This window comes from Mustela putorius, unplaced genomic scaffold (assembly GCF_011764305.1).
Source record: "Mustela putorius furo isolate JIRA1106 unplaced genomic scaffold, ASM1176430v1.1 tig00003983_pilon_pilon_pilon, whole genome shotgun sequence".
Lineage (NCBI taxonomy): Eukaryota > Metazoa > Chordata > Mammalia > Carnivora > Mustelidae > Mustela > Mustela putorius.
In genome coordinates, this window is record NW_025422123.1 from 21,455,087 (window position 1) to 21,478,301 (window position 23,215).

At 40.0% G+C, this 23,215-nt stretch overlaps 1 protein-coding gene across 3 annotated transcripts in view; it reads right to left on the bottom strand.

The window, feature by feature from the left end:
- The window catches only part of HMGCLL1 (3-hydroxymethyl-3-methylglutaryl-CoA lyase like 1), a 211,970-nt gene that overhangs the window by 167,883 nt on the left and 20,872 nt on the right, over window positions 1-23,215 (bottom strand). The window contains exon 1 of one of the 3 annotated variants that reach the window (XM_013045883.2): window positions 887-1,218. The exons of the other annotated variants lie outside the window; for them this stretch is intronic. Coding sequence (XP_012901337.1) covers window positions 887-919 — 33 coding nt within the window. The 5' untranslated portion in view covers window positions 920-1,218. Of the gene's footprint in view, window positions 1-886; window positions 1,219-23,215 lie in introns of those variants that run through there. 3 annotated transcript variants of the gene reach the window in all.

A 23,215-nucleotide genomic window follows, 5' to 3' on the forward strand; every position in this document is an offset into this window, starting at 1 on the left:
GTATCTTTATAATTACTAACTGAAGAATGGGAAAGGGTCTGAAATTTTAGCCCACCTAAAAGCTAATTAGTGAGCCTACCAAGGATGCAGGTGAAAGGCACAAGACTCCGGGGTGAGAGAAAAAAAGCTTATTATAGCAATAGCAGTAGCTAGGGGATCAGGGTTTGTGCTGGGTCCCCAAGCCCCAATTCCCACAGAGAGAAGCAAAGAAGACAAGGTAACACTTGCACAAGCAATGCGTTGCATTACAGGAAAGGAATCCTAAGCCTAGTGAACTCGAAACTCTGGTAATGGGTGGTAAGCCTATCTCCATGGCCAAAGATAAACATCATGATTATTATACTTGACTCTGAGCATGCCTACATGTTGCTTTAGAGGAAGACTGTATCTCCATCTTCTAAGATTTTGATCACCCTTAGCCTTTGCTCCAGAAGGAGACACTCTATCATGTAAAGCTGCTCCCAACACAAAAAATCTTGAAAAGATTGTTTGGAACCAAGGCACTTGGAACTCTGCTTATAGACATAGAAATTCAAGACATACCTGGAGAATTTTTTCCCAATCCTACCCATGCTTCATTTTTACACTGTCTTGATTTGTAGCAAATTTTCACAATTATGAGGCCACTATGTTGGCTCCTCTAATTACAAACAAAGGCTGGGGCCAAATTTGTTCAACTGATCTCATGAGACATTTAATTAAGACTACTCTCAACAGAACTATAAGCAATAGAAGGCAAATGGCAGTGTTGGCCCTCACCCTCCTCTGAAGTGTCCTAGGCCTAATCAGCTGAATAATTCCTACGCAGTAGAGGCTTCTACACCAGAAACTAAGAGCTGTTTACTTGGTGCCCATCTTTTGATGGTGGGCATGTTGCCATGCTCACCTCTAGGATGGATCCAGATAGTAATGATGGCATTCCAGTGATGGAGACTTGATCAGCAGCTTGATTCTGGGGCCTCAGCAGAATTTGGGCCTCAGGTGATTCAATCAGCACAATTCATAGCACCCAAACATGTATCTTTGATTGTCAGTCCGAGGATGTCCAAATGGCAGACAAGTTGGTTAGGGCATTGATCACAACCCCAAAGTAAGCCAGAAAAATGGTAATAGCCTTGAGTTCTCCTGAATGGGTGGAATAACCACAACCATTTTTAGTTCTTTGCAACTACAGCAGGGGTTTTACAACTGCAGTAGCCCTATGGACATCAACAGGTCTCGGCCATATCACCCCAAACCAAGCCACGGCATCAGGAAAAGCACTGTGAATAGAAGGGTACCATGGAACTGAGTCTGCTTCATGTAGCGGGGTGGGCAGAAGAGGGCAACTGTCACTTTTTGTGTAAAGCTGAGACTGTGCAGGGGACAGGCTGACGACTTGCTCGAATATGCCATCTCAATTTGATTAGTGAGGCCTGCTGAGATTGTCCTACCTGTTAGTCATTGAGTCCAAGCTGATCTCCCCAAATGGAAATAGGCCAGTCACAAGGCCTCCATCATTCAGGTGTCCAGTTTCAACAAGAACCCAATAGCAAGGTAATACCTGATATTCAAAAGGTATCTGGTAGCTGTGCCAGGGCAGTGAGGGATCTAAAATCCTAACTAGCACCTCCAGATGGAGCACCTGACTTCATGAGAAGTTCCAATTTGCATCATCACCAGTCATAGAGACATGCAGCTCTTCCTAAGTGAGATGATCCCCTCTGGCACATATCACATTACACATCACACATCAATTTTCACCAAATGTTCATATATAGAATCAACAGCAGTACACTGTATTGGCTTCAACAGCCTCACTCAAAAGGTTACTCTGGTTCTCTTTCCCCACCGTGGACACTGCCCAAACCCCATCAATTGAAACAGGACTCCCCACCCTCATGGGACTGAGCAGGATGGGGGCTTTGATCCTTTATATGACAGCCATAAACATTTGAATCCTCCCTCTCCCCAAAGTTCCCCAGCATACTCAGATGGGCAATTTCTAATTATCATTTTTCCTTAAAGCAGATGAAGGAGGAATGCTGGGAATAATCTGGGGGCACAGAGGGAGAAATGGGTTCTGAATCAGTAAGACACATTTACTTTCAATTTTGGGTAGCACAGTAGCTCCTTACCAGCTCAATTAAATCAACCTGCAATGTTTGGAAAGCACACAAAGCCCTACATTATATATCAAAATCATCATTACGAACACCATTGATTTTTAACGTGGGGAACCCCTGGACTCTGCATCTATAACTGTGTTGGTGTCCAGCAGGATAATAGGGTTTGTTCCCTCTGGCTGACATACACTTGATTTGCATATGATCCATCATCAAGATAACATCTCTTAATTCCTCATACAGTCACAATGTATTGGCTAAGGGACTTCTGCAAAGTGGCAAGGCTGACTATAAAATTCATCTCGAATTCTTTGGCTCCCTTCTCACTCTCCAACAGGTTGCCTTTCAGCACTATTAACACGATCTAGGTCAGTAGGGTCCCCCATATTAGTCAATGGCTGACTCATCTATGGCTCCTCATAGGAGCTTATCTACCCTGGCCAAGTGTCCCCAAGAGGGCCAAAGTTTCTGTATAGCAGGCAGGACCTGTAGACTCAGAGACCTTGTGCAGAACAGGCCAGGCTGTATGAAGGTCCATTACTGCTGTTCCTCCAACACAAGCATTACTTACCCCACCCTATCAACTCCCAACTGAACGAATCAAAGTACTTATGATTCACCTGGTTTCTTTTCCTAATGCTGGCCAAATTTATTCCTTCAATACTCCTAGCAACTCTTGATGAAAAGAGGGAAGAGAAGCTTCAGCCCACAAAGTGTTCATCTTACTACCAGTTGTTACAATGGGTGTACCTGAGACGGACTTCCAGGTGGCCAAGGACGTTCCCCTGCTCCTAGGAAAGTTAACATAACCAAGGCACCACTCAGCCCTTGAACCTGCTTCCTGGAAACTAGACAGCCACTGTCTTCCTAATTTCTCATCATTAACATACAATAAAATGGAAGACCATATTTTGCTCAATTGACTACAAAATCTGATCAGTATGTTTGTTACCAATTTCCATTGACTTCCCTCAAATCCCTTTCATCCGTTGGCAAAGTCCTCATTCAAGAAGTCATATTTTCCTCTACATCTTATCCTCATTAACAAAGTGTCACAACTTGTGAAGGACTAAGATTATACCCTACGTGCTAGCTCATAAGCAACCCTACCACAGTTTAGGGGTGCCAGCAGAAGATAGGCAACTCTTGAATCCGAGACAAAGGCTTTATTATTTGCATTAATAGTAGAGCATCAGAGCATCGACATTTCCTTGCACTGGTTCCCTAAGCATGACAGGAGCTTGGGAACCTCAGTATTTTGTAATGAGCATTAAGCAAACCTGCCCTTTGCTCTATTTCTCAAGGTTGTTTGCTAGAAAAACACCTTGAAAAATTATTTCCAAAGAAAGTTAATCAGTGCCTTGCTAATATGTCATACAGAAATGCAGGAGATCCAGGGAGGATTGCAACTCAACATTCTTATGACCTCAATTAATACTTAGTTATTGTTCTCAACAAAACCTTATTCATTATCTAAGGTTCAGTTTGTCCTCAAGACTCTTCTGACCTCCTGAAAGAGAATTCAGTAATTTCATTTCTATGATCCTATAGAGACTATAGTAAAATAGGTCTGTAATTACCACTTTGCCCATTTCCCATTTTTTTATTATAAACCTTCAGGGTCATCAGGGGTGCCTGGGTGGCTCAGTCAACTCAGCATCTGACTCTTGGTCTCAGAGTCAAGAGTTCAAGCCCCATGATGGGCTCCACACTGGGTGTAGTCTACTTTAAACAAAAAAATAAGTAAATAAATAAAAACAAGACAAAAAACATCAGAGTCATCAGAGTGGACACATAAAAACACTTAAATGCTGTTTTTTAAATAAATGAATGGGTGAAGCAAATGAGCTTATATCTAAAATATACACAAGTAGGACTGACCTTTCACTTATCCTTCACATGTCACCAACATTATTATAGTTACTGGATACATGGAAATGAACCAAAAAAACCACCACTACCCATAACAAGCTTATACTTCAGTGGCACAGGGATCTGCAGGTTACCTTCTGGAAGTGAACGTGGGCGGGGGGGGGGAGCAATTTTTTTTTTACACCGAATACATGAGAGTTGATGAATGACTTATATGTTCCAAGGAGTTGCATTAAAAAAAAACCTGTACAAGTTACCAACATAGTCTTTAAACAGGCCTATAGTCTGAATTTATTTTTATAGCATTAAAAGCTCTATGTTACTGAGCTCAGTGTATCCTGTTGAACATGGACTAGTGGAGAACGCCAGTGAAAAACAAAAGCTGTATTATCCAGAACAAGGCTTTCAAAAAGCGATGTTATATGGCTGACTGTATGCCCACATCTGGCATCAAATTTCTAATGGTTCACTTTCATAGAACAATAACAAAAGCAATACTATCTTGCCTTTACATGATGCTGTATTATTCCAAAGCACTTTTCTTTCTACATTTCATCTGTGAAGCTACCCTGTGAGGTAGGCAGAGTTGTAAGAGATTAAGTGACTTTCTAAGGTTACCCAACTAAGTTCCCTGGCTCCTTTTCTAGTTTTCTTTAGGATGAGATTAAATATACCACAAACTATTGAGCTTAAGGTTGAGAAATAATGAACCATTCTTCAGCACAGGACATAAATGGGCTGCTTTACTCACATTTTCAATCTTACATAAAATTAAGTGGAAGGCATATTTTGATGAAGATTTCTCTGAAATCTTAATGGGGTGTGTGCATGTATTTATTTTTTATATGTATACACAAAATACACATGCGAGGCTTCTATATATACAGTCAACCCTCTTGATGGTGAAAAAGGATTCCTTACTATTCACTCTACAAATACTGCCTTTTTCTCCCTGCTAAGAGACCACCACCAACCACAGTAGAAATTTCCTGACATAATTTTATATGTTCCACTCACTTCATTTCCTGAGGAGTAATTTCATGTGTAAATAAAGTCTTATATAATGTTGACATATCCTGTTTCATAGCTGGTATTCTTCCCATGGAGAACTGCTACACCAGCCAAATCAAATGCTCCCACTACACAGATGAGCAGTCTGAATCAGGAAGTTGTAGGGTTTTCTTTTGAAATTAAATTGAATTTTTTAAGGGAGCATTTGATGTCCACTTTTCCAAAAGAATCTACTCTTTCCATCTCATCTGAAATATGCACACAGTACATTTTCTGGTAACATTAAACCCTCCACATTCCCCTATTTGTTGTTTCTTAGATATTTCCCTTTTAACCTAACACAGTCAGAAAGACATAAAGCATTATCAGTGATTGGCTAGATATCCACAGAAACCTTGGTCCTCTGGAGTAATCTAAAGACATTTCTCTCTCCGGTGCCTTTCCGGGATGAAGGGCTGAATCAACAAGGCTGGTATTTGAAACCCTTCCTTCAGAATATCCACGTTCCACTGTTGACTCAAAGGCAATCTCTAGCAGTTTAAGAAGAATTTACTTGTAATAAGGTAAAAATAAGTTTGTAACGTACTATTAAGTCACCTCAAACTTAATGAACAATATACCTTAATTTACAAAATCAAAAGGTAGAAGGTATCCACTTACTGTTTAATAATTTTTGACAGCCAAAAGGAAAAATGGAATTTGTGCAATACCTTGTTCCCAACTACAGTCAATGTTTAACAGAGATTAAAAACAAGCTCTAAAAATGTTAACACTCTTCTGTGTGTATACATACTAATATTTGTTGTAGGCACTAAATGGAAAATTAGGGCTGGGTGTCAGGGTAGATAGGGAACATAATTAAATAGGAATTCCTTCTGGGAATATATAAATTTTATGAATACTTAAATAAGAGTGGTTACCCAAAAAAGCAGAAAAATATTATATAAGATTATCGGCCATATGCAGCTGATTGAAATACAGAATAATGGACACTACAAGAATCAAACTTATTAAAAACTTTTTAAATGAGGTGGGGTGCCCGGGTGGCTCAGTCAGTTAAGCTTCTGCCTTCTCCTCAGTGGGAGGCCTGCTTCTCCCTCTCCCCGCCCTTACCACTCCCCCTTGTGCTCTCTCTTTGAAATATTTTTTTTTTTAAGATTTTATTTATTTATGTGAGAGGGAGATAGGGGAGTGGCAGAGGAAGAAGCCGACTCCTGCTGAGCAGGGAGCCTGATGCAGAACTTGATGCTAGGACTCCCGGGTCATGACCGGAGCAGAAGGCAGTCACTTAACCAACTGAGCCACCCAGGCACCCTCAAATAAATATTAATTTTTTAACATCTGCATCACTTAAGTTCATTTCCCAGTTGAATAAATTCCACTTTTCAAAGTGTCTTGACCCAGGGGCCCTGGGTGGCTCAGTAGGTTAAGCCTCTGCCTTCAGCTCAGGTCATGATCTCAGGGTTCTGGGATCAAGCCCCACATCAGGCTCTCTGCACAACAGGGAGCCTGCTTCCCCCTCCCCCTCTTCCTGCCTCTCTGTCTGCTTGTGATCTCTCTCTCTCTCTGTCAAATAAATAAATAAAATCTTAAAAATAAGAAAAATTTCTTGACCCTATAACCCAGCAATCACACTACTGGATATTCACCCTAAAGATAACAAATGTAGTGTGATTCACAGACCTGTACCCCTGGGGATAAAAATATATGTTTATAAAAAATAAAAAATTATATTAAAAAAAAAAGATAACAAATGTAGTAATCCAAAGGAACAATGTTTATAGCACCAGTGTCCACAATAGCCAAACTACAGAAAGAGCCCTGATGTCTATCCACAGATGAACGGATAAAGAAGATAAAGAAGATATATCTATATAATGGAATATTTGCTATCAAAAAAGATGAAATCTTAACCATTTGCAATGATGTGAATGGAACTAGAGGGAATTATGCTAAATGAATAAGTCAGTCAGAGAAGGACAATTATCATATGATCTCACTGATATGAAAAATTTTAAAAAAACAACACAGAGGATCATAGGGGAAGGGAGGGAAAAATAAAATAAGACAAAATCAGAGACAGACAAACCATAAGAGACTCTTAACTCTAGGAAACAAACTGAGGGTTGCTAGAGGGGAGGTCAGTTGGGGGGATGGAGTAACGGTGATGGGCATTAAGGACACGTGGTGTAATGAGCACTGGGTGTTAGATGCAACTGATGAATCACTAAAGTCTACCTCAGAAACTAATAATATATGTTAATTAATTGAATTTAAATAAAATTTTTGAAAGATCGTGTCTTGAGTGGGTCACCTGGGTGGCTCAGTCAGTTAAGGGGTCTACTCTTGGTTTCAGCTCAGGTCATCATCTCAGGGTCCTGGGATTGAGCCCTGAGTCAGGCTCTGCACTCAGAATAGAGTCCGCTTCTGTAATTTCTCTCCTTCTCCCTCTGCTCCTCCCCCTGCCCATGCTCTTTCTCTCAAATAAATCTTTAAATGCCTTAAGCAATAAATGTATAGATATGTACTTAATAGTCATTCACTGTTTTAGTACAAATGCATAACTATATTATAAATTAAATATTATATGAGGACTGAAAATACAGAATATTAACACAGTGAACAGTTTATGAAACATGGATGGTAATCAATAGAAACACAATAAAATGAAACTTAAAAGGAGAAACAAAGTGAAGAAATCAAGAATAGTGCTTTTTAATGCAAGGATTCTAAATTTATCTTAATGCTTTTACTGGACAGATTATAGAATTCAAAAAAGAAAAACTGCTATGCATTGATATAGCATGAGATCTTGTTTCTGTAAATGGTTGCTGTTATTTACATTATTTAGTTTCATGAAATAAAATGATTTATTCCTGCATTCATGGCAATTTAACAATAAAATAAACTATGAAAAATTAGCCAACATCTATAGCTTTTCCATTACTATAATCATTAACATGGTATTAAAGTTTAAGATAGTAATAAAAGTGTTAATTAGAAAGCCAAGAGAAAAGTTTGACTTGAAATATTTTAAGAATGGAAAGTTACTTGTTCCTTGGTGACTTTGTTAATACATATATATTTTTTAACCACTAAGATTGTTTTTGGCTCCTACAAATAAAAAAGTAGTCAGACTAATTGAAAATATACACATGCACATGCACGCACACACACAGACACACACAAACAGAGTTTTAGAAAAACTCCAAATTCCAGGGGAAAAAATGTGATATATCATGTAATACACCAAGTTTCATCATGGAAATCTTTTTTAGGATGATAAACTTCTGAAAATAGTATCTTGTAATAGAACATGCAAATAAGTATGTTAAGCTATACAAACAGCATGTCCTTACAGCCACAAAGTTTAAGAAAACTATTGGAATATGTAATTTTGTCAGAGTTTTCAAGTTCATACACCCAAGCTGGTATAGCAGTGCTTTTGCTGGGGAAACTTGGCTTATTATTTGGATAAGAAGCCACAACTCACTGTTCTAAACAGTTATTTAAATTTGGGTTGCCATCATCATTGACAAAAAGCAATTATTACTTTACATGACTTTTTGTTTTGCCATGTTGGTTTTATAACTATGGCAAATTATGAAATCAGAGCTGTGTCTTGAGTCTTCAATTTTATAATACTCTTTATTAAGCACAGTAATACTAGAGAATCCATTCAAACTTCAAATAAAATTTTTCAGCTCTTAATGAGGCCCCTTTATCAAAACACTATTCGGTAGTGGGTGTTTTTTGATGGGCAAAAATCAAAATGCCTGAGAATTTACAAGTTTCTAGACATACACCAAAAGTTCTTTGAAAAGAGCACACTAATAATTTATTGTGTCTTATCTCATGATAGGTCAACAGTTTTTTGATATTTGTGAGTGATGAACTGTTGAGTGTTAAAGATGGCAGAAAAAGAGACTAATAGAGATAATACCACTTGCTAGTGAAATTAGGTAGAATCTAGGTCTTTGGAAATTCTGCCTCCTATTATTAGTGCGTGTTTTGGTGTGCTGCTGAGCTATACCTTTCAGGACTGAGACATTTCCAGAAGCCGGAGTTTTGGCAGCTGGTGACATTTCATTTAGCCTTTTCTTCAGGGACTGCCCTCAACTAAAGAAAGCCACCTCACCCACAGTTGATCTCCTCTCCGTGATGCAACACTGTCTCAGGTAAATGTAGGTGGCCACTGATGGAGCAAATGTGCTCTTTTGGATACCTGATAGAAAGAGCATGAACAATCCCACTGGTTTGGGACAAAACTGAAAACATTCATAGAATTTCCCATGGCTATACTAACTCTCTTACCATCTCTCATAATATTTTTCAAGGGATCTGAAATATCAGAGACATTCTTCAGAACATCACACTGATTCACTCTATCAATGAATAAAGTTCTAACAGTATGAAAGGATACTCAAAAGTGTATTACAAATATGCAAATAATTCCCAAGACTTAAGTGTTTATTTTTTTTTTAAACTTGGGCATCTAAACAAAACAAAAATGCTGAATATTCAGTATAGAATTCAAAGTGTCAAACAGTCCAATCAATACAATCCTGTCTCTAGGGCATATATTGCCCCAAATGCCAAGCGTACCACCACTCCTCTATTTCAGAGCAAGGGCAGAAAAAAGTAATAAAACATGGCAGTCTTTCACAATGAGTTCAGGTATGGGCCCCTAGGTCTTCTCAGCACAGCCATCTGCTTTAGTATCCACTATCTCTGTAGACACTAGTTACAGTTACCTATTACCAATGATTGAACCTAACAGACAAACCCAAAACCTATTTGTGATATTCAGGGTAGTGGAAGTGTTATCATCACTGTTAACCTTAAATAAAATAAAACTCCTGGTTATTTTACTAGGGAAAAAAAGGGGAGGGTTATTCAGGAATAGCAGAGAAAAGCAATTTGGGACAAGCGAGCAATGACAAAACCATACGCAAGTCTGGAGAACAAAGGTAAGGAACACTCTTTTATAAAGGAACATGGTGATTGGGGAGGCTGTTATGAACAAAAAGTCCATTGTTGTAAAACCAGAAGTTCAGCTTTTTCCTGGCTGATCTATAACAATCTCTTCACTAGCTGGTCTGTTTCAGGAGAGGCAAAGAAAAGGAAAACCTTTCTTCCCCCTGGTGGGCTAGTAAACTAGTATCAATCTGCAAGGTAAGTTTCATCCTGTTGGGTCTGCAGCTGACAAGCAGTGCTAAAACTGAGTGCTGGCCCTTCTGGCCTCCAACTCTTTATGAGTGAAGTATCCTTTCATTACTTGTCACATTATTCTGTATCTTATTTACTCCTCTATGAAATGAGAGCATAAGGGGTTAATATCCAAAATAAATATAGAACTTAATATACCTCAACACCAAAAATAGTAATAATACAATTAAAAATGGACAGAGGACCTGAAAACACATTTTTCCCAAGAACACATACAAATGGGGGCATCTGGGTGGCTCAGTCAGTTAAGCATCTGCCTTGGGCTCAGATCACGATCCTAGGGTCCTGGGATCGAGTCCTGCATTGGGCTCCCTGCTAAGAGGGAAGTCTGTTTCTCCCACAGCCCCTCTCCCCCAGCCCGTTCTTTTTCTCCCAATAAATCCTATATACATATATACATACATATATATCAAACAGATACGTGAAACTATACTCAATGTCACTATCATCAGGGAAGCACAAATGAAAACCACAAGGAGATATCATCTTACACCTATTAGAATGACTAGAAACAAAAAAGTTGAGAAATAATATGGGACGGTAAGGATGTGGAGAAGAAGGAATCCTCATGCACTGCTGGTGGAAATGTAAATTGGTACAGCCAACACGGATAACAGTATGAAGGTTCCTCAAAAAGTTAGAAATAACAAAGGATCCGGTAACTCCACTACTGGGTACTAACCCAAAGAAAATGAAAACACGAACTCAAAAAGAAGTAAGCATCTCCATGTTTACTGCAGCATTATTTACAGTAGCCAAGATATGGAAGCAATGTAAGTGTCCCTCGATGGACAATGGATAAAGAAGATGTTCTTTACACACACAGAAATACCGCTCAGCCATAAAAAAGGATGAGATCTTACCATTTACAACCACACAGATGGACCTAGAGGGTATTTTGCTAAGTGAAATAAGTCAGACAAAGAAAGAGAAATATCATGGGATTTCAACTACCTGTGGAATCTAAAAAACAAACAAAAAGCAGAAACAGACCCCTAAATACAGAGAACATACTGATGGCTGCCAGAGGGGAAAGAGGTGAGAGGATGGGCAAAATGGGTGGAGGCAAATGGGAGGTTCCAGTTTTCCCGTGATGGAATGAGTAAGTGACAGGGAAAATTACAGCACAGGGAATATAGTCAATGGTACTAAAATAGCATTGTTGGGTGACCAATGGGATCCCCACTTGTGCTGAGCCTAGCATAACGTACAGACTTGTTGAAGTGCAGGGTTGTACACCCGAAACTAATGTAACGTGTCAACAATAGTTTGATTAAAAATAAAACACTGACAACTCTTTGAAAAATCACTTGAAATAAAATGGAGATCATAGTAGCTGTGAAGAGTTGCAGCAAAGCCGCATGTGGTGCTGTACATAGAACGGCCATCAGACAAACAGGCCCAGGCAGCCATGTTTTTGTTCATTCACTTAATTCTATCTGTGTAGCTAACAGACAAAACCCTAGGCTAGAAATTGGTCAAAGAAAGTCTGTTTGGATTTGAAGATCCATTTTCATGGAGTTACCCTAGTTAAAACGTTCCTAAAATAAATTATTGTAGTAGCTTTTTTTCTAACACGACTACCGAAGCAAATCTTAGAAAGGCTTTTTTAAAGGTTTTATTTCTTTATTTGACAGAGAGAGACACAGCGAGAGAGAGAACATAGCAAAGAGAAAGGGAGAGGGAGAAGCAGGCTTCCTGTGGAGCAGGGAGCCCAGTGGCTCGATCCCAGGACCGTGGGATCATGACCTGAGCAGAAGGCCGACGCTTAACGACGGAGCCACCCAGGCGCCCTTAGAAAGTCTTTTAAATGCCATGGTGCAAGGGCCATCCTGTATAGTAGTAAACAACTCTGGAGACAGAAGACCTGGCTCTACCATACACTTTGATGCACAAACTTGAGGAAATAATTTGATTACTGTTCATTATCCTCTTTTTCAAATGGGAATGTGACTCACCTCTGAGCCAAGAGGTCCTTCTCTTATACGTGTATTGTGAAGACTGAATATGAATATAAAATATGTAGCTTGGTGAAGAGTTGGTACTTGAACGGTGTTTATCACATGCCCTTCTTAAGGTTAACATGAAGACGCGAATATTTTAGAAGAAGCATAGCTTAATGGTATTTCATTAGCACTTCAAAATGTACCGGTCTGTTTAAAATATACAATGAAAGGAATCATTGTCGATAGCAGAGCAGATTACCTTATATAGTTCTAGTCATAATCAAAATAATACATGGAAATTATTCAAGGTCTTTCAGCAAAGAGCTCAAAACTCTTCAGAGACATGATCCTATTCTGGAGCCTGCCAACAATTTTATCCACCTCCAGGGCTGACACCATCAACTCCACCCATCCTGTTCCACTTGGCAATGTCAACCTCAGTTTGAACCTTTGAGAGGCGAGAGAGGGGCACTCACTTCATTAAGAGGGTAAATAAGAGCTCAGATTCAAAACCTGGCTGAATAATGCCATAAGTGAACACAGGAGTCACAGTTATTTACTTGTTGGAAATGTTCTCCTGGGGGGAAAAAATGAATTTAAAAAGCAAATTAAATATATTAATAATTCTAATTGGCCTCACATGCTCAAGGCAAGAATATCAAAAAAGGTCCCTGAAAAGAAATAAAATAAAATGAAATAAAATAAAAGGCCTCTATCCTCTCCACAAGCTAGATTTCTTCTTTCACCCCAAGGAGCTTCCTTTCTACCTTAAAGAATAGTTTTAGGTATGGAAGATCCAATTTAAAAAAAAAAAAATGAAGAAAACAACAAGAACAATGTAGCTCTTTTTGTGGAACACAGAGCCAGAGGAGGACATCACAGGGTCAGGTTTAAGCTGACCCACACCCTTAAGCACGAGACACTTCCCAAAGCCCAAAAGCCACCAGTTACTCATTTTGTCACCATTCTTGGAGTATACTGATTATTCTAATTACCACTATAGGAAATGGAATACAGAAGTTCCTGACCTCAAAATCCATCAGAATTTTCAGAAATCTCATCACTTGGGACATTGAAAATATATGGCAATAAAATATACTGAAACCCTCAAAGTGGGGTCTTAGATCATTTTGAAAAAGTTAGGGCAATGTGCATGGCCCCTTGAGGCATGGAGTCCATGGCAGGGCCCTACAGGTGGTAATGTCTAACACTTAGACTTCTTTGTCTCTCTACAACCTGTCCTCCTAAAGGCTTCCACATCTCCGTAAGTGGCATATTCTCCTTTTAAACAGCTCCTACAGACTGAACATATGTTTCCCCTACAAATTCATATGTTGAAACCCAACCCCAAATGTGATAATATTTGGAGGTAAGGCCTTTGGGAGATGATTAGGTCATGAAGTGGAGACCTCATAAAAGGGATTAGTGCCCTTATAAGAAAGACTCTGGAGAGCCCCCACTACACGTCCCCCACATGGGGACAAAGAGAAAAGACAGAAAGACCGCTCTGAATGAGGAAGTGAATTCTCACGACACCAGATCAGCCAGCACCCTGATGTTGGACCTCCCATTGTCAAGAACTAAGAAATAAATTAGTTGTCTATAAGCCATCCAGTCTATAGTATTCTATTAGTCGTCCCAATAGATTAAGGGAACAGTTAAAGCCTGCACATAGACTCATCCTTGACCCCTCTCTTCTTCATGCACCCTCAGTCAGGTCAACCAGTGAGCCATGTCCCAGCTTTGAAATAATCACCTGTGCCCTGGATTCCTGGAGGAGTGCTGTAAGCTGCTTCTCTGTGTCTTCTCTTGCCACCCCCTCTTCAAGGCAGCAACCTTACTAATACTTTCAAAACATAAAACCAATCACATCATTCCTCTGGTTCAACCACCTCCATGACTTCCCATTTCCCTTAAAGAAAAATCCAAAGTTTTTACCATGGCTGCTGAGGCCTCCAAGATGTTGTGCCTTATTAGTTTTCTGGGTCCCTCTCCCACTCCTCCTCGACTCCTGCTCCAATCACACTGAATTCCCTGCAGCCCCTTGAACACCTGTGTAGCTGCACTTTCCCCACTGGACTGCTCTTCCCTCATGTATCTCTGGGGCTCACTACTTCACTTTCTTCTTGTCTTTGTTCTTTGAAAAGCCAATATGATAAAAACAACAACAACAAAAAAATCAAAACAAAACAACATAAATCTTACCACCCTTAATCTTTATTATTCTTCCAGTACTCATCACCCCCTAAAATGCTGTGAGTATGTCTATTTAATTATCTATTGTCTGTCTCTTCCCATTAGACTAAGAGCCATGAGCGTATGGACTTGTTTAAATTCACTGCTGTATCCTGGCTCTCTGAACAGAGTCTGGCATATGGAACATGCTCAGGAAACACTTATGGAATAAATGGATATGATTTATTCAATCAGAATTTATAGAAGTTAATCATATAATAACGGATGTTCACACCATGGCTTAGAAAACTAACAAGGATTCACTAAACATAGTGTTCCCTTACACACTGAAGAAGACAACTGGAAGCATTATTTGCACATGAATTGTCCAAGGGAAGCTTTCAAAAACCCAACAGGAGTTGCATGTGGTAAAGAAGCTTCAACAAAAGAAAGTTAGGTCAAACATCTGGACCACTGCTTTTCTAAAATATAGAATGTACTGTAAGGCTAAGGGAATATACATGTTTCTGTTGTACAGATTCTCCCGGGCAGGGTGGCGTAGAGTTGAAATTTTCTACTGGTATTACTGGCTATGATAGACCAAAATATATCCAAAGTCTTGACCTTGAGGGCCCAAACACCTGCCAGTATACAGGAATGCAGCATCTTTGGGGTGGTGGAGGTGCGGGAGGGGAGTTCCTATGTTAGAGAAGGAAGAGTTGTGATCATTGCTATCAGCATCAATTACCAAGGGTGCCACGGAATTCTGTGACTACTAATAAGCTGGACTTTCTTTCTTCCCTTCACTTGATAAGCCATGGCCTACTGCAGTCAACAAAACAGACAAAAGACCCCTTCTTCATAGACTTTATAGCAAAAAATAAAACTAAATATGTTCTAAGTGTTACAAAGCAAAAAAAATGAAGGAAAGGGAAGAACTTGGGGGACAAGAGACACGCTGCAAGTTTACAAAAGAAGGTGGACTTCAAGAAAAGAACAGAAGGAGGTGATGGGACTGGGTACCAAGTTATACAGAGGCCTTGAGGAAGGGCCTTCTAACCCCTAGTGCCATGTTCTCCAAGTTGACTAGGGGAAATGCATCTGGTGTGTTAACTGGAAGAGCCAGAAGGCTACTGTCAAATGGAGAAGAGTGAGCAAGAAGCAAAATAAAGTAGTAAAATAAAATAAAATAAAAGGTGTTGGTAGTATAGAGAGCACCTACGTAAAGACTTATTCCCAGGGAGATGGAAAGCCACTGGAGCACTTTGAAACAGAGGACTGACAGGATCTGAGGTGTATTTCACTGGGCTCTCTCTGGCTACTGTATGAAGAACAGACTGAAAGAGGCCAGCATGAAAACAGGAGACTCAGAGACCCACAAAAGTCTGCAGCAATAACCCAGGTGACAGAGGACAGTGGCTTGGGTTAGGACAGTTGAGCAGCAGGGGAGGCAAAACGAGATCGTGAAGGTACAACCTTTCACCCTAAGAGAATATCTCCTGACTCCCAGGCTAGGCAGGACAGATGAAAAACTTATACCCCGATTTTCCCTTGAAGTCTGACAATGTAAAATGCAGAGAAAGTCAGAATACGTCCGAGAGGGGAGGTACAAAAATAAATAAAGGGGAAAATAAATTGCTAAGTTTATTCAAAATCTGCTTCTTCATTAAACTCCTTTCTACCTTCATTGTGAACACTACTGCTGTCTCCCTGTCTGGAGCTTCGAACCCAGGGCAGGCCTGGAGCAGAAGAATTCCATTAGGTGGCCTGGCCACACCTCCTTCTTCCTGAGGCCGCTTGCCTACAGCAACCCCAGCTCTGCCTTCGGTTAATCTCTAGACTGTTTCTCCCTCTGACTTCTCACCTGTCTCCACTTTCTAACACACTGACCTCTCCTGGCCCTAATTCCAATTAAAACTTATGTTTTGCTTCCTCAGGGCTCTGAATCCAACTGATGAGGTTGCTACTGGCTTTATTACCCTTTCCTTTCCAGGTGGCCGATTTCATTTTGGAGACGCTGAATCGCAAACCTCAGAGGTGTCTCTATGTTAGAAACGTGAGCACCCTGGTAAAGGGTGGTCTGGGGCTGCTGAATTTCTGATCCTTCTTAAATCACGTCATGTGTGTATTTGTTCATTCCATATAAGCTGAAATCTAGCCCTGCTTAAATGTTCTCCGTAGAAGGGGAAGCAGGGGGAAAAAAATCAATAAATTATGTTCCCTAAGTACAGTACAGCTGATATGCACACTTTACTTAAAAGTGTTCCATGTACTTAAGACTATATCTCCTTCATTCCACCACCTCCTATTCTCAAGCTGAGCAAGGGGAGCAACAGGATACTTACATAAAGGTTTAACCTGTTGGGTCCATCTAAAACCACCCCCTGCATTTCCAAAATTCAGCTGGAACCTACCCAGAGAACCCAGTTCTGTTTCAGACTCCATTTAAAGAGACAAAAAAATTAGGTAAGATCTGCATAGAAATTAAAGTAGCAGGCACAGCAAGGATGAGAGAGGGTAGAGGACTAGAAATATCAGGCTGGAGTAGAGAGAGAGAGAACTAACGGGCAGTTTCATAACTTAATGGGTAAAGGACAACCTTACAAAGAATGGGGTCTCTGTCAGTTTTTATTTAATGCAGGAGTTAAATGAAATAGCAGATAGAGTACAAGAATAAAATTTTATGAAAAGGATGGCTGTTAAATACTTTGAAGGGTCATTGACGGATGACTGCACTAACACGCTTGGAGGCAGCCACACATCCATTTTAAGTGGTCCTAGTTTACACCTGTTGCCTTGGGGTAATTAACATTACCCTCTTTTACCCTCAGGGTACCCAAGTTGGGACCATGAGTTATAGGATCATCGTACCTAAATTCCCTGCATAAACTTATTTTGAATGAATACAGACCTCATTTCACTATACATCCCTTCTAGCTCTCCCAGAACACAGAGTTTTTCATAGTGGCAATAAGATTCCTGGCTCTAACCCTGCCTATAATTTTCAGTCTCTCCATGTGACTAGATGACCAAGAAGAACCACAAACTAGCAAGGCCATCGCTCCAAGAATCCTTGAATCCCAATACGTGGGCCTCCCTAGAAACTGAACCTTTTCTTGTGCCTGTGTTTCTATAGGCAGATCTGGGCAACGTGAAGAAGGAGACTTGCTTTCAGCACTACTTCCTCCAGAGCTGCTTCCTGACTTTTATTTATTTTTTAAAATTTTCTATCTTGCAAAGGATCAACCATCCTCAGAAGTATCCAAACTTCAAATCACACCGAAATTTTCCTGACCATGTCCATCATCTGTCAGGACTATGGGCTTGGTTATCAAAGTGCCATCCTCACCCTGAGGTAGCCCAAAATAAATTCTGGGTGGGCAGACACTCCCAGACCTCTCACCTAGCACTTGAACCAACGCGAAGGCACGTTTTAGCAGTGACACCTCTTAGGTTCTGACTTCTCACTACCACTTGATGAAGTGATCAGCCTAAGGGAACGCCGTTATGCTGGAGAAGGAAGAGACACCAGGGAGATATTTAAATAGAATTAAACAGGACCTTCTATGACAAAGTTTTGTTGTGGGACCAAATACTGTACACAGAGCCCTCTATTTGCCTAGTCATTTGTTCCTGAATGTGCCCAGATTATATTCTTTTGTAATCCAAAAAAAAAGAACCTGCCTAGAGATTTAACAGGAAAGTTCAAGTCCATATGGTGGAGATTACTGTGCACACTCCACTCTCACCCTCACACCTGGGTATAACCATTCAAGTGAGTTCTGGACAACGGAGTGAAGCCAAAGTGTGTTCCTGACAGAGTGGGGCGGGGGGAGAAATACAGGGGTCTTCCCCATGATCTTTTCTTCCCCGTACACCAGCTAAATGCAAGAACATAGTGTGGAGCAGGGCCATGCGGAGGAGCCTAGGTGCCTGAATGACCAAATCATCTACAGTAGATTTGAGTAAGAAGTCACCTGGGATTATTTGAAACTACAGAAAATGTGTAACTGTGCATTATAGTGATTAGATAATTGGATACTAAAACTCTTAGATTTTGAGTGTGGAGTCGAGCCGGAGACTTGAGAGTCTCCGCACAATTAAAGGACCTTTAAATAACCACTGGGAGGCCTGGTGGGAGAACAGGGCATTAACCTCCCTAAAACTGGCTTCTATTTCCTCTAATCTCTGGCTTTTCCCAATGTTCAAATATCTGGCATCAAGAACAAACAAACGAAAATTTCTATTCAGAGGAAAGACTTGATTTTGTTTTTAATGATAAATAGGAGCATTCTGTGGAAAAATAAACCATTTCCTACCATCAGAAGGGGTTCAGATCTATAAAGAATTCCTGAAACTCAACACACACAAAACAATCATATCAAAAAATGGGCAGACGATATGAACAGCCATTAGATTTCTAATTTCCAAAAGGCTTTTATGCTTCATTGATAACCTTTTCTTTTTTCATAACATCATGTTATGATGGTGTGAAATAGTTTGAGTTTCTTTGAAAATATTTTTTTATTTGAACTATTCTACTGAATTATGGGCTTATTAAACTATTTTTGTTTCCCATGAAAAAAAAGAAGGGGTTCAGAATAACAAACATGAAGTGTGCGCATTATTTTGACCCGAACATAATCTAGGTCCTTAAAGACTCAGAAGGAACATTTTACCTCCCCATTAATTGCCTCTAAGAATTCATACAGAGGGCCTGGCCCAAGAAGACAGCTATCAGCGGACATAACGATAAAGAGGAAAGCTAGAAATGGTAAGCGGAGGCGAGCTTGGCAGGACCTGTTTGTTCAAGTATCTAAGCCCCATGGTCTCCGCAGATCCTGACACACACACTTCTGTACCAGCCTTCTGCTCTTCCCATCTTCCTGTGAATTATCTTCCTTCCCTTTGAAACTGTAGACCCCTACCCTCTTTTGTTTGGTTCAGGATGACATGTAAACATACTTGCCTGTCTTGGAGCCTCTCGTGTCTTTGAAATTAATTTTTCTCCCGTTAATCTGTCTTAGGTCAATTTGACAAACAGACCAGACCTCCACACCAATGCCCCCAAAAAAACCTAGGAAGAGAAGGAAAATTTTTTGGTGCTTCCATTAGTGACCATGAAGGGACCTTCTGCAGCTGGATACTGTTTACTCTGGGACTTTTGCAGCTGAGAGATCCTAGGACCTCGGACAAGCAGCAGCAGAAGGTAAGAATTCTTGCCATGTCAGTCTCCCAGATCTCTGCCTGCGGGGTCCAGTGGAAATAAGAGTAGTGAGTCCTTTTTCCTTTTTACAGTTGAATTACCAGGAAAAAAAAATACTGGGTGAACTAGTTTCTTGGGTGTAGTAACTCTGGCAAAGATTTGGTTTGAGTATTCTTATTTTCCTATTGATTTCCTTCCCCCAGAGATAGTTGTTACTTTGCTTCTGTCATCTTGTTCTGTGTCCGGAGAGCTTGGCTTTAAAACCACGGAGAATATTCTCTCTAGTCGCCACCAACCAAAAGATACATGTGTCAGTGTGAATCCAGCAGAGCCAAACAGGATGTGGATCTGATAACAAAAACTAGACTTGGTCCAACTTGAGCTGGACGGGTTCCAGGGTGCGGTGGCATTCTCTTTGTCCAACTGTGGCAGCCTTTAGGGGATTTTGTCATTAAAGGATCCCCGTCCATACAAGATCGTGGTCATCTCCATCTTCATTGTGCTGTTACTGCTGGGAAAGTCCTACTCTAGGGGCACCCGCCCAGTGCCACGGATTAGGGGGTCCATGACTGGAGGCAACTCACATTCGCATGAGAAAACAGACTCAATTTGCACTACGCCATTCTTACCAGCTATGACAATGAGGGTCTTTTGCTTTCTTAGGCTAACCTTTGTAGTGAACTTTCTGGATTTTGTGAGGGCTGCACCTTTTACACTCTCCTTTGGGATGGCTCTTGCAGAAAAAGGCTTATGGTTTGAGTCCCTATTAAGAAAATAAGATCCTGCTCATTAATGGCCACATGATAGATCCTTTGAATTGGCTATATTTGACAGAACAAATTTTAATAGAATGCACACCCTAAGTAACTGTCTTATCGGTACCTATGGAAAGACCAAATTAAAAAGATACAAGAATTATAATGCTAGCCTTAGGGATTTTCTTAATAGAAGAACAGAAATTAGGCTTATAACAAAAATTAAGCTCTATGCCCAATGTAAACTCCCCTTCTTAAAAACTACCCCATCTCCTCATTCAATTCCCAAACCTCCTGCAAATAATCAGGAAATAGATCAGCTTGAAGCCAATGTTCAGGGGGCTAATGGAAGCAATAGTAAAGTTTTTTACTCCACAGTGAATTGGTCTAAGGTCGAATTGTGCACTCAGGAATGAGAGTTGTTCAATGTTTTATACAGACTTTCCTAACCTCCTGGGGTTGACAAGACTCTGGAGAATTTTCTGGCAAATTGCTACATTATTCCCTTAAATAACTAAGGGAAATTAAAATTAAAATTAATGAAAAATCTTGCCAAATTCTGACAGATACTAGAGTCTGCAGAGGAGACCTTAGGAAAACTGGCAGAAGCCAGCTAAGAGCAAAGATTCTTGCCAGATTCAGCTCTCTTGCCTGTCTATAAGGCCCAGTCAAGAGAGGAAAATAAAATTTGACATCCCTTCCTTTCCAATTCCAGATTTATTGGTTATTGATCCTTTCTCCCCCAGGGACCAGTATTGCTTTCTTGCTTGTCTCACTTTGTGTCCTGAGAATCTGGCTTGACTTTCCATCTGCCTGGACCCTGTTGACTAGGCTGTCAGTTCTTTCTTTTGGTTGGTTATCTTTATGAGTGATGCTAGATTTTGTGAAGCTATCCTTTGTGCCTTCCTTGAGGACACCTCTTGGGTCCACAGTTGTTGGATACTGCCAGAAATATTTACTGTTTATCCCAGCTGAAACATGACAAGATATTTGAAAGAATTCAATAACTCTGTGGTTAGAAATCTTGGTTCTATTGGAAGCTGATATGCATAGCCTAATAGGCTATTTGAGACCTTCTTCTCTAAGCTAAATGTGTCCAGAGAAAAAGGAAAACATTCCAGTGTAGGTGGATGGATAGGTCAGACCTTCATCATCCAAAGTACAGCCCCGTTCTTTGAGGAACTAAAGCAACTGCCCTTATCTTTAAAATCAGAGGGGGAGACAAACCATGAGAGACTGTGGACTTGAGAAACAAACTGAGGGTTTTGGAGGCAAGCGGGCTAGGGGATTGGGTGATCCTGGTGGTGGGTATTGTGGAGGGCACATACTGCATGGAGCACTGGGTGTGGTACAGAAACCATGAATTCTGGAACACTGAAAACTAAAAAATAAGTAAAAATTAAAAAAAAAAATACTACTGATTCTTTCCAAATACAGGAAAACTTCTCCTCCTAAGCTGTGACTCACAGCAATTTAGAAGAATATATCTTTATGAGATATCCAAAAGGGTGTAATAATAATTTAAATAATTTAAATAATAATAATATACATTAAATGGGATATAATATAATAATTTAAAAAATAATAATTTTCTTGGGGCATCTGGGTGGCTCAGTGGGTTAAAGCCTCTGCCTTTGGCTCAGGTCATGATCCCAGGGTCCTGGGATCGAGCCCCATATCAGGCTTTCTGCTCAGCAGGGAGCCTCCTTCCCCCTCTCTCTGTCTCTGTCTGCCTCTCTGCCCACTTTTGATCTCTATCAAATAAATAAATAAAATCTTTTTAAAAAATAATTTTCTCTATAATCATCCTATTTTAATTTATTAAAGTAAACAGACTAATTTGTTCACTGATTAAGTCCATTTTTAATAAATTTGGCCTGATTATGTAATTATAGCAGAAATAGTGATGGATCATGTAGGCTCTTTTAAATCTGCTTTGCTGGAACTTGTGTTTTGTTTTTGTTTTCTTAACAGAGAGAGAAAACATGAGGGAAGGGCACAAGGAGAGAGAAGCTTAAGCAGGCTCCACTCTCAAGGCGTCAGGGGTGGGTGTGGAGGGTGGTCTCACGACCCTGAGATCATGATCTGAGCTGGAATCAAGAGTTGGTCTCTCAACTGATTGAGCTGCCTAGGCACCCTTACTTTTGCTGGAACTTTTTATTTAAAAAATCTCAGACTGAATTTTTAAGAGTCAAGGAAGTCAGGGCAATGGATTTTTGCCATCAGGCTTCACCAGCAACACCTATAGATTGAGGTTAATTCTTATCTTCTTGAGGTCTCCCAAACATACTGAAGTTTCTATTCCTGCCATTAAGTGACCTTATTTATCTGGTAAGGCTACCAGGAACCCTGTAAGCAAGTTGCCAGGCTGATTTTTCTTTTCCCCTCTCAAGGGGTTTTATAAGCTCCATAGTTTAGCTCCTTAAAGCTGTCTCATCATACCTGAGTCTATGCATGTTATTCTCCAAATAGGATAGTCCCATCAAAGCCTTGGTAACATGATCAAAGTTTCCAATTATATCTTACTATAAGGTGAGATTCTTACTGAACTTAGACAAATAACTATAGTCCCATGAAAATAAGAATACTCCCAGAGAGTTTTCAAATTCTGGAGGGATAATGTAGGGAGGAAGGATGTAAAAAATATATATGAGCAAAGATTAAACATTGAATTGCTCAAGCCATAATTTTTCTTTTTAATTTTTTCAGTGTTCCAAGATTCACTGTGGATATCAAATTCTAGCCCTGTTAATGGTCTTTGAGATTTTGTTTTCTACCTATAAATTGAACTAGATCCTGAATTCTTCCAGCTTTCTTTCCAATAGCTGGCTACAATTCTTCAAACTGACACTCTTCTCCTAATTTCCTGACTTAGAATCACTAAGAACAAAAATTGCCCTTTCCCTAAGCCATGCA